The 12,413-nt window shown below is 39.5% G+C and overlaps 1 protein-coding gene across 1 annotated transcript in view; it reads left to right on the top strand.

Annotated features, from left to right (window-relative positions):
* Nucleotides 1-12,413, top strand: part of Grxcr1 (glutaredoxin and cysteine rich domain containing 1) — a 132,500-nt gene that overhangs the window by 58,391 nt on the left and 61,696 nt on the right. The window contains exon 2 of the mRNA XM_008827207.1: nt 7,305-7,547. Coding sequence (XP_008825429.1) covers nt 7,305-7,547 — 243 coding nt within the window. The remainder of the gene's footprint in view (nt 1-7,304; nt 7,548-12,413) is intronic.

Genomic DNA, 12,413 nt, shown 5'->3' with positions numbered 1-12,413 from the left:
TTTCTGGAAAAATGTGTTAAATATTACCTCTCTTTGGAATAAAAAAAAGCCTCCTGTGTAGTTCTCAGAACTGAACTGAATATGCTGTAAGCAGATAACAGCACTGATATAGTTAAACTAAGTTTGTACCTTTTGGAAGGACATGAGTTTCCCTCAGGATTCTACACTTTCACCATCACTTACACAACAGTTTTGTGGTCAAAGAATTGGAAGGGAAATGCAGGGTGGCAAATCATCATCTCCTTGAAACAGAATAAGGAGAATTATTAGACTGAAACAGATTCAGGAAGTAAGCTAAGAGAGGAAGGTGGTGTAGACACTGGGCTTTCAAATCATGTCGTCTGCAAGAACGAGAATTGAAATGATTTGGAATCAAAGTTGGCGTGAGTTTAATTATTCATTTAAATGTAATGTTAAGATGCATCTTATTATGCATGCAGAATTACAGGATTTTATAGTCTCATGGAGAGGGAAAGCATTAAGAATGTTCTGTTGCTTGCAGAGGCCATGGCCATGGTCCCTGGACTGCGTGCTGCTTAAAATCTACTCTGGCATGTTGTCAGGTCATCAAGAAATCTGGGTCTGGGTCTGGTGTTGGTTTGCCTTCTGACATGCTATATAACCCTGAACCAATCACTCTGCCTGTTTGCCTTCAGGAGGGAGAAGAAAGATCTCTCTACTTTACCTATCTCAAAGGAGTCTTTTAAGATTAACAATATCCTCCTCACACACACAATTAAAATGCCCCTGGTGTGATATAACAGTGCTAAAGGCAGTACGTGATTTATTAAGGAGGCAAAGCTCTTTAAGTCACAGTCTATCTTGAGGGCAATGTGCTCTGTCTACCGCACAGTGTTAATTAGTAGGGAGGAGGGAAGGACACAACAGTGAAGTTCCAGAGTCAAGCTGAAGCCAGTAGGGTGCTTGGGAACTCAACAGACTTTGCACATCTGGACTCCTAGGCTGACTGGTTAAGTCCACTTAACTCTGTCACTTTATCAGGATATGCTCTGTGTCTACAATTTAGAACTATAAACATAGACAGTAGCACCATGTAAATTACAGCGAGAAGTAAATAAATTAAAATTTAGTAGTAATTCATCTGCCTTTGAAATTCAAAAAAGGTTTAAATTTAAAAACAATTGCTTAAGACTAGGATTCCTAGAGTTAGCTGGAGGCTTCTAGGCTCTTTGAGGCTTAGGGGATACAGTTGGGAAAGGTTAGGAAGACAGTATAAAGAAGCTGCAGTGGATCAGCCCACTGGACTTGCTCCAGACTGAGAAACTGAGCCTGGACTTATCCTCTAAGGGGGACACGTGAGGACTAATTCCAGGAGCTGTTCTAGTGATTGTGAAGGCTTAGACTGCTTCAATACGAATGGTGACATGGACATTTAATATTTCTCAGTGGCTACTGCAGGGGAAAATGTGAACAGGGTATATAGTGGGCTGTTTGATTCTCCTCAGTCTCAGTCATAGCAATTTCCCTCCCTTTGTATATGCTGCAGTCTGTGGTGATGCTCTCAGGCATCCCTAAGACCCATCTTTGTGGTCCACACAGAGGAGGAGAGGCCCGCCTAACCATTCTCTGAGTCTGTCTGAGAACCAGCAGGTGCACACTAGAGTCTCATCCATGCTGTCCCAGAGGCTTCCATCCCTTCCATCCTTTCTCATGCTATTCCCATGGCAACTCTCAGGGAGGGAGAAGAGGGACAGTGGGCTACTGGGAAGATATTTTTAGATCCCTGGCCAGATGCTTTCACATATATGTTGAAAGATTATGAAGCAAATTAGATAATTTTCTGACAAATGATCATTTAAAGTTCATAGTATAAAATTAGAAAAAAATCTCCAAAAGTCATCCAACCTACCCCTGCCTCTAGGCTGACCTACTTCTAACCTATGCTCAAAAAATGTGCAATAAGGTCCTTTTCAAGGACATTTCATTGAATAACCTACCCTAATCATAATCATGCTTCCTACCCCCAATTTATCCCAAGTTCACTCTCCATTTTCAGGCCAAGGGAGTTAGTTGTTAGTGGGACTGAATACAAATGCTCAGAGTGTGGACTGCATAACTCTGGGAACCCATTTGTTTACACAATGCTACCACCAGTGCTACTTAACGATGTGTGGTTCACATCTGCTGTAAGTCTGTATGCTGACCCTTATCCATTCATCTTTTTGAAATGTAAACCTGATTCCATGAAACTTTTGTTATCCTATATGAATTTCCTATTCGTCTTAGGTTAACGGCCCTTGATCATTAAAGTGGTGTCCCTATTCCTTATTGGCAATTTGGGTAACCCCTTCAGAGGATGGCATGATAAGAATAAGAGGTAGGAACTGGCTAGGCAGTTAGGGTAAAAAGACCCCAAAGAAATGTAGCCAGTTTCTTGGCTAAAAGTCAAAGTGTCCTTGGGCCTGTTAGCAACATACTCTGTTCCAAGGCCAAAAATTGTCAAAAATATTTGGGAGCTTGTAACTAATCCTTAAAAGATTTTAGGGTTACTTATTCAGAAGGAGGAATGTTGGAGGAGAGGGTGTGGGCATGGATTTGACCAAAACACCATATATGCATGTATGAAATTCTCAATAAAGTTTTTGTAAACAAAATATATGATACAAACCCTGCAAACCTATCTAGACTAATTTAGTTACAACAAACTTTTCCTTTTTATGCTTTAAGAAAGGACCTTTGAGGACTTTTAACCATCCCATGTTCCTCCCCCCTCAGTATCTTTGTGTTTGCATGTATCACTTCCTCCTCTCTACCCAACTCCTTCTTATCCTTCCCCGATCAGCACAAATGCCAGAAAATGTTCCCCTGACTTCTAAATCAAGAAGAGAATGCTCACCAGCAAAATGATCTAATTACTTATGTGCTTCCCTCATGGTACCTAGCAAGTTAGAATTCTACATTTATTCATGTATACATTTGGTTTTTATTATTTTAAATGCTAAGCTCCATGTTGATAAGGAATTATATTGATTGCATGTTACAATATATACCTTTTTCACAGCACTATGTTTGGTAAATGAGTTATTTGAATGACGGAATGAATGACTAACAGTTATTTAAAGGGATATAAACTCAAGTTCTCTGTCGAGAAGAGTAGGTGATTATAATAGAATTCTTCTTTCTAATGTTCATCCAGTTCAGCATCCTTTCATGGTAAAACTTCTCAAGAAAAATATAATATAGAAGGAAATAACTTCATCGTAGTAAAGGCCACACTTGAAAAATTCACAGCTAACATCATAATCAATGAGGAAAAGCCTAATATTTTACCTTTAATAAGATCTGGTACATGGGGGCTGGAGAGAGGACTCAGTGATTAAGAGCATTGTCTGATCTTGCAGAGGACCCAGGTTTGGTTCCCAGCACCCACATGACAGCTAACAGCTGTCTGCAACTCCAGTTCTAGAAGATCCAACAACTTCTTCTGGCCTGTGTGGCCACTGAAAGAATGGCACAGGCACACCTACATGCAAACAGGTAAAGCACTCATACCCATAAAATAAAAATAAATAATTTTTTACAAAAAGATCTGGGGCCTGGCAAAGTTGTCTATGCTTGTCTTTTCTACTTAGCACAGTACTAGAAGTACTATCAAAGCAATTAGATGAGACTAATGAGGAAAACTAATTTATAAAGGAAGAGATAGAACCACCCTACAATGATCAGGAAAAGGAGCGCTTTGACCATCCTCCAGAGGCTGCAACACTGACAGTGGCTCTTTCCTCGCCCCCCATTTCCCGATTGTGACTATCAAGAGCTGATGTGACTCAGAGCATCTACCTGCTTCTCCATAAGATAGCAATAATCCACCTTATTGTTATTAGTTACCCTCATTTTTCCACTAATATATTTGTTTTTAATCTTAAAAATTCCATAGGGAAGTACAACGTTTTTTCTCTGATTTACTTAGAACACTGTGCTATTATTTAAACCGTTTGTAGTTGCTTTTGTAGTTATTATTGCATTTAACACATAGGAAAACTGAGACTTAATAATTTATTTACATCCCAAGCACACACAGATAGCCTGGGACACCTACTAAGAATATATGATTTTCAAAACAATGCTTTCTCTACTCTTGTAGTAGTGATCCATGCCACAATACAGTTTGAATCTAGAATGTCCCCTTGAGGCCCATGTGTTAAAAGCTTTGTTCTAGCGTGGCGCTGTTGGGAAGTAGTGGTAAAGTTGGGGGCTAGAGAACAGCCTTGAGAGCACTGAAGTTTGTTCTCAAAGGTCATTATGGTATGGGGTCATGGTCCCCTTTTCACTTTTGTCTCATGGGTGTGAAGTAAGTAGTTTTGCTCCATTGTAGAACCCCACCATAGTATATTGTCTCATCATAGACCCACAGCAATTGGACCCATCAATCCTGGACTGAGACTTCTTAAACTGTGAACTAAAATAGGTCTTTTCCCTTGATAAGTTGATTATCTCAGATGTTTGTTATAGTGGCAGAAATTTAACAAATTCCATATTTAGCTTTTAGATATATTAGTCTACATATTGTCCAGTAAAACACTTTTAATTAGATCTGACCATTTACAAATCAGATAACTTCCCATAAAAATTCAAATTTAAATCTTACATATAAAACAATTATATCTAACAACACTAGCACATACCTACAGGCCAACAGCTCCCAGATGTCATGCAACTTTGAGATGTCACAATCCCTGAATGTCCTTATTGCTGTTCCTCCACCCACCTTCACATCTATGAACACTGTTTGGTTCATCTAGGCATCTGGGTTTTCAACTTAAGTTTTACAGTCTGTTAGAGAAAGAAGTCCTTATATCTTTAAATTTTTTTCTTTATTTTGATGCCATATATGTATACAATGAAATATGATCAATTTCTCCCTCTTTAAATCCTCCCATTTCCCTCTTCATAGCATGAACCTCTCTCAGTTTCAAGTGACTCATTCTTATCTTAGGATGTGGGCCCCGGTAGGTTTTCCATGCTCCAATGAATGGCCCCACACACATGCAAGTACAGGAACATCAACTGGAATTAGGAGGTTAATGCTATGTCTTGATCAAAATTTATCATCAGGAAACAAATATTTCCTCTCTCTATGAGGGAGTGACACATGTATTGACATCTTTATGTCCTTGGGTTTCTTTAGTATTACCTCTTCATGTGTATCTTGGAAGACTGGTCTGATTTCTTTTGATTACAAAGTCATAAAATTTAGTTGGCTGGTTTTAGTATTTAGTTGCCTGGAATGGTTTCCAATGGAAGTTTTAACTTCATAAGAGTTTGGAGAGCTTTGTGGTTGTTTTGACAAATATAGTCTTCTGTTACTTAGTTTTTCATCACAGTGATAAAATGTTTAAGATAATCAAGTTAACAGGAGGAAACATTTTTTGACTCATGGCTTCAGAGGTTTTAGTTCATGGTTACCATGTCCCATTGCTCTGGGCCTGCGAAGGCATCATGCAAGGGAGTGTGTTGCAGAGGAAACTGCCTTGTCACTTGGAAGACAAAAAAGAAGGAGAGAGGGAAAGGAAAAGAGAGAGGGAGAGAGAAGAAAAAAGAATAGAAAAGAAGAAGCAAGAAGGTGAGGGAAAGAAGAAAAAGGAGAGGGAGAGGGAGAGGGAAACGGAGGGAGAAGAAGAGAGAGAAGAGAGAGAGAAGGAGATGGAGGACAGCCAGAGAAAGAGAGAGGGGGAACATCCTTGCATTCACTTCAAGAGCACATCCAGCTTCCTTCCACTGGGCCCTACCCACTAAAGGTCCATCAGTTCCCAGCAGCACCACAAGCTTTGGAGAAGGCTGTTAGCATGTGGTTTTGAGGGAATATTTGAGATTCAAAACATAACACAGGTGGAGACTCCTGTATCCGTTGGTCTCACAGTACAGTCTCTTTCAAGTAAGACACTGACTGATAAAGAAGAGCTTTCCTGTTGGTGTCAGGACTACAGGACATGGCCCTTTGGTGCACTCTAGCACTGGTGGGCAAGGTTTCCCAGGTGAAAAGTCATTGGCATCTGATTTAGCAGAAATCCCATTTAGAGCAATTGTCATCTTGATTTTGGGTATTGCTGGCCTCAACTTCAGTGTTTCTGATTTCTTTTCTCATTTTCAGTTCCTGGCTTAGTTCAGTTCAGTTCCTGGCTGCCTGCTGACGCCGGCTTCTGTATAGTCCCACTGTCTACCAGCCCATCCTTACTCCTGAGGCAGAGCCTTCCTACTGCATGTTGAGCCCTGTCACTCACAGAGCACTTCCATAGATACTGCCCTGCTTCAGCTTTAGAACAATCCGGATTCAGGTCTTATTAGTCCTGGGAAGTGATGGATCAAGAGTCTATAAAATTTAGCAAGTGGATATGTGGAAGAATTTTCGATATTTTGATATTTGATATTCTGTGGCAATAGCTCATTACCAAAAAATCAGCTTTCTCCCCAGTGAATTTAAGTTACCACACCAAGTATGGCTTTTCATACATACATATTATTTCTTTTAAACATTTATTCATCTATTTTGTGTGTGTGTATGAAAAGCATGTGTGTGAAGGTCAACAGATAACTTGCAGGGGTTGGTTCTCTCTTTCCACTATGGGGATCCCTGGGATTGAACTGTGGTCATCAGGCTTGGTGGCAAGTGCACACTGAGCTATCTTGCCTGTCCCATTACACACTATTCTCATTTGTTATACTTACACACTAACCTCTCCCCACCTACTCCTTATTTCAAGTCTCCTTCATCCCTGAATGGTTGTTTTTGCTTTCATGTCACATATACTCCATCTTTACCATCTCTCATCTCTTTTTCCATATATAAATAAATAAATATATATGGTGTATGTATCAGTTTAAATCTAGATTCTGCAGATGAGGAAAAAGATACAGTATTTGTTGTGTCTGACTTACTTTGCTTAACATAATGATCTTCCAGTTCCATCCATTTTCCTACAACTTTTCCTTAGTCTTAAAAACATGTCTCTGAATTGATAAAGTATTCATTCAACTTTTATGAATGTTTTTAATGTATAAGACATCTGCCAAAGCTGGGCATGGTGACACACTACATTTAATCCCAGCACTTAGGAGGCAGAGGCAGGCAGATCACTGTGAGCTTGAGGCCAGCCTGGTCTACATAGCAAGTTCCAGGCCAATGAGGTTATAGGGAGACCCTGTCTCAAAAAGACAAAAAAAAAAAAGAAAAAAAAAAGAAAAAAAAAGACTTCTGCCAAAGTTGTTGGTTCAAAACTTGTCTAAACATAGTAGCATCTAAATGAAAGCAGATGTATTTACACGCTGCAATGCTTTCCCTTCAGCAGCCTTCACCTGACCTCGAATTTGACCGTGTGGTGATTTACACCACCTGTCTTCGCGTGGTAAGGACAACCTTTGAGAGATGTGAACTTGTTAGAAAGATCTTCCAAAACCATCGAGTAAAATTTGAAGAGAAAAACATAGCTCTTAATGGTGAATATGGAAAAGAGTTGGATGAGAGATGCAGACGAGTTTCCGAAGTGCCTTCTCTCCCTGTCGTGTTCATCGATGGCCATTATCTTGGGGTGAGTACACTGTGGAGGTGAACTGCCTTTGCGATACACCCCACCCGGAGATGACAGAAATACACACACCTGTAAGACAAGGTGACTTGGAACTTAACTACCAGGGAATTTGCTATTTTTGGAGTAAAACCCAAAGGGATTAAGTTTTATTTCTATCCTAAACAATGTGCTCATCTCGGCAAAAATAAAGTGAAACACAGTCAGTGTGAAATTGCCTTTTGAAATAGAAATACATTTCTGAAATGCTCAGTTAACTTTGAATTTTGCATTTTAAAGAATGATGTGAGATATACTATTTTTTTAGTGCAGACAAGAAAAATGGAATATTTATAAGATGTACATTTGTAAAGTCTCTTTCACATAGTCAAACACCCAGTTTCCTATCTAATGAACCTAAAATAACAGTCTTAAATGAGATTAGTAGGAAATGGTATTTGGAGCCCAAATTTTATCTGCTTATTCCTCAAAATTATTCTTGGCTTTGGTAATAGAGAAGTGTGACGTGGATTCGGGCTTACAGGAAGCTGAGAAAACACAACTTCCAGAGCAGCAGCAAACATGCTTTCCTCCTTGCTCTTTGAATAATATTGCTACTGTTATTAACCTTCATTGATGATGCTTGGGTAAGACACCCTGGGAGAGAGCTCTGGAGAAGGTGAGAGTGAAGAGCTCAGGGCATAGTAACCACTGAAGGAAGTAGCTGACCATTTGATCCCTTATCAGAGAGAACAACCTTGCTTTCAAACCCTGGAAAGATACTTGGATCTTGGTCATGGTTAGCATTGGATCTTAACCTTTAGCATTGAGGGAAAGATAGAAGACTGTATATCAGGAAAGGCTCTTGTTTGCTTTCAGGGATTCTGTGTTCTATTATACAGACCATTCCTACTGTTGTTAGAGGCTGTCTGTTATCTTAGGGAAAGGTAAATACCAAGTAGCCATGATTATGTATCTATGATGTCATGAGATTGGATTTTCACCAGAACTGGGAACGCACTGCATTTTGAGGTAGAGGAATTTTGAGTTGTAGCATTAATTCTCCTTCGGTGTATTTCAACATATACTTAGGTCCTAGAAAACTTTAACAATAGCAGTAACAATAGTGTTAAAATAAGAATAGGGACAGTGTTCTAGTTTGCCCTCAATCGCTGTGACAAAACACTCTGACCAATACCAACTTGGAGAGGAAAGGGTTTATTTAGCTTACATCTCCGGGATCACAGCTCATCACTGAGGGAGCCCAAGGCAGGAACCTGGAGGCAGGAGTTAGAGCACAGGCCATGGAGGAACGCTGCTTACTGGCTTGATTCCCTGGCCCATGCTCAGCCTGCTTTCTTATACAATACAGAACAACCTGCCTAAGGGTGGCACTGCCTACAATGGAATGGGACCTCCCCACATCACTCAAAAATCAAGAAAATACCCTACGGACATGGCCACAGGCCAGTCCAATGGATTCAGTTCCCTGAGTGAGGCTCCCTCTACCCAGGTGTGTCAAGTTGACAACTAAAGCTATTTAACACAGATAGTAACAATATTATGCTGCCTTCTCAGCTTACACTTATGGTACACTTGATGCTCAGGATAGCCCCAGAGCCCAGCCCTCCTATGGTATATTGGTTAAGAAGTAAATGATGGGCTCAGGCAGATGTTTTTCACGTTCCTACTTTGGTATTTATCATGTGACACTGGGATGATAATAAAAATGACCTCATAGGCTGATTTTGAGACTCCACTGGGAGGAACGAAGCAGGTTTTCAGGAAATACTGAGGATTTCTCATTTTTCAACAGTATATTAATGTTTTTGCTCTAAGTGACATAGCTAACCAAAGGGCATGGTCAGTGCTCAAAGTTAGCTCTGTCTGACATTCCAAAGCCTTGTTTTCTGGAAGATCACCTTGAGAAACTTTTGATTGCTGTTTTCTCTTAGCATCTAGAACACAGCTTGCAACAAAGTAGATGCAACAATAACCATATGTGTGTATTGGTGTGTGTATGACATGGCTTTGCTTCCTCATATTCTTTCCCTCCGTCTCCAAGTTCCTCCATAGAGAGATGATCTGATAGCCTCAGCTATACTAGAGAAAACCTAACTTAGGTTTCCGGACTGGGGCTGAGGAGGTAGCTTAGTTGGTAGAGTGCTTGCCTAGTATGCACAGAGCCTATGAGTTTGATCCCAACATTGCATAAATGGGATGTGGTGGTGCATTCATGTAATTCTATCACTTGCACTTGGGTCATGAAAGCAGGGTTTCAGAAGTTCAAGGTCCTTGGTGCCACAGTGAGTCTGGAACCAGTCTGAGATTCATGAATCCCTATGTTAAAACACACAACAACAACAACAACAACAACAACCAATCAAACAACAGAAGACACCTATAGACCTAAAAATTCCGACAGTATAAAATATTTCTCATTTGTAATGTCCATTTCAGGAAACTGTACAATTAAAATTGATGGGAAACTTCTAGCATCGACAGGTACAAGATTAGCTCCACTTCCTGTGGTTCTTGTGACCTCTTATGTTGCCATCCAAAATCCAAACTATTTAATCTCTGCGTATGTCTGAGACAATGTATTGGGTTCTGATACTTACTGGGTCATTTGTCTTTCAGTTAGAGGGGCCAAGGATGTTTGATACAGACAATGAGGTCAGGATCCTGACTCTCAATTGCCTTTCTCCCTCATCTCTTTATTTGCATAGTCAGTAGTCTAGGACAGGAAAGAAGCACACAGGTGCAATTCTGCTGCTTCTGTAATTTGAAGTTGATAATCTACGCCTGGAATGAATCAAGAATCAGGTATTTTCTCCTTTATTTTTCTCATAAAGGGAGAATGATGTCTAATCCTTCCATTCAAAATGGCAAAAGGGCTAGAACAGTGTATGTAACAAATTCTCCTCCAAATCCAATTGACCTTTGTCTGAATCCAGATACAAAACTGTCAGTGAAATACATCATATTCTTTACACTAAGGAGAATTTCTCCTGTACAATTTATACATCTGAAATGGAAGGATGCCCTCTGCTGGGTTTTGGTACACTATGAAATATTGTTTCCAGGAAGGAAAATTAGGTTGCGGCTGGTGACTGACTTCCTTACCATTTTTACATTTGTAGCATTTTAAGTATTCACATGAAACCATTTAATTCAGTTTAAAATTAGATGAGTGTGAAAGATCATGATATGGAACTCAGCTCTACAGTACAACTCTCTTTAAGGAGGGAGCAATAGAAAAATTGGAACAGCCAGAGAAAGCGAGGGAGAGAGACAAGGATGGAGGTAGCTGGAGACAGAATATGGACAGTGAGGTGGGGTCAGGAAAGCAGGACAATGTTTGGCAGCTCCTTTCCTGATGCACCAGGACACAGGTGGTTTACACTGATGGAATTCAGACTGCCTCTACCTCCCTAGTACCAGGATTAAAAATGTGTACCACTATACCCATTCCCAAGGACTACTCTTAAAACTCCTTAGCAGAGTGGATCAGAAAGGATGCTTCTGCCACAATCAAGAAATAATCATTCCAGAAACATGGTGCTTTTATTGGGATTCATACTGTCAGAGAGAACCATTTGTTCTTTGCCCTTCTTTCTTTTCAATTCTGTTCCTTAAGTCTCCAGTGAGTTGTTTTGAACCGTATACACTAAGTAACAAGCCTAACTGAAGAATTTGCACAATGGTCTTCGCGTTCTAGCCTTAACGAACAGTAAGGCATTTAGGATGAAGATTGGATCTATGATCTAATGATTGATTCAGGCATGCTGTTTAGTTTATTACTTTTAATCAACTATATTAAGGTAGAATTGTATCCACTTAAAGTACGCAGCTGAGTCTAGTATGGTAGTGAGCACATGTCTCATCACTGAGGAGGCATGGACAGGAAGATTACTGAAGCCCAAGAGTTCAGGATTACCCTGGCTATATAGTGAAACTGTGTCAATAAACAAACAAACCAATAAATAGCATTCTATGACTTCTGATAAATATGTACACTCAGAAACCCATTACTCCATTGACAGCTTATAGCTGTGCATTACATATTAGTATTTCAGTTAATGACCTACCCCAATATGCATTGGTGGTTTTGTGAGACTATAATGAAGTTGAAAATTTTCAATTCCATACTGATATCATCACATTGCAGCATATTGCACCACCCACCTGTCTGTGGTGATGCTCTGTGAACAAACCTGCTATGTGTCCTGTCATCTGAAAGTACAGCGATACTGTTAACTATTGTAGTTAAACTTAATAATAATTGTGGTACTGGTTTATATTGTTACTATATTAACTTTTCTGTTTGTTTTGAGACAAAGTGTTGCTATGTAGTCTAGGCTGGCCTCAGAATCTTAGTACTGAAATTGCAGACATGTGGTATCATGATTAGCTATATTGTACTGTTTAATCATTAAATATTTTCTGCTTATTAAAAAAAAGTTAACTGCATGATAGTCACTGGCAAGTCTTTCAGAAGATTTTCTAAAGGAATGCATTGTTGGAGGCGAGAGTCGGAAAGTGTTGCTATGTAGTCTAGGCTGGCCTCAGAATCTTAGTACTGAAATTGCAGACATGTGGTATCATGATTAGCTATATTGTACTGTTTAATCATTAAATATTTTCTGCTTATTAAAAAAAAGTTAACTGCATGATAGTCACTGGCAAGTCTTTCAGAAGATTTTCTAAAGGAATGCATTGTTGGAGGCGAGAGTCGGTGGTATTGATGATTCTGGCCCTGTATCAGCCTGGACTAAGGTATTTGAGTCTTAGTTTTTAATGGGGAGTTTAAAAAGCTTTGAAAAATTTAAACAATAAGAATTTAAAGAAAAATTTTTGTATAGATGTGCAATATGTGTCTTAAATTGT

Source organism: Nannospalax galili, unplaced genomic scaffold (genome assembly GCF_000622305.1).
Source record: "Nannospalax galili isolate Female #2095 unplaced genomic scaffold, S.galili_v1.0 scaffold772, whole genome shotgun sequence".
Lineage (NCBI taxonomy): Eukaryota > Metazoa > Chordata > Mammalia > Rodentia > Spalacidae > Nannospalax > Nannospalax galili.
This window is presented reverse-complemented; position numbering and strand designations above follow the sequence as displayed.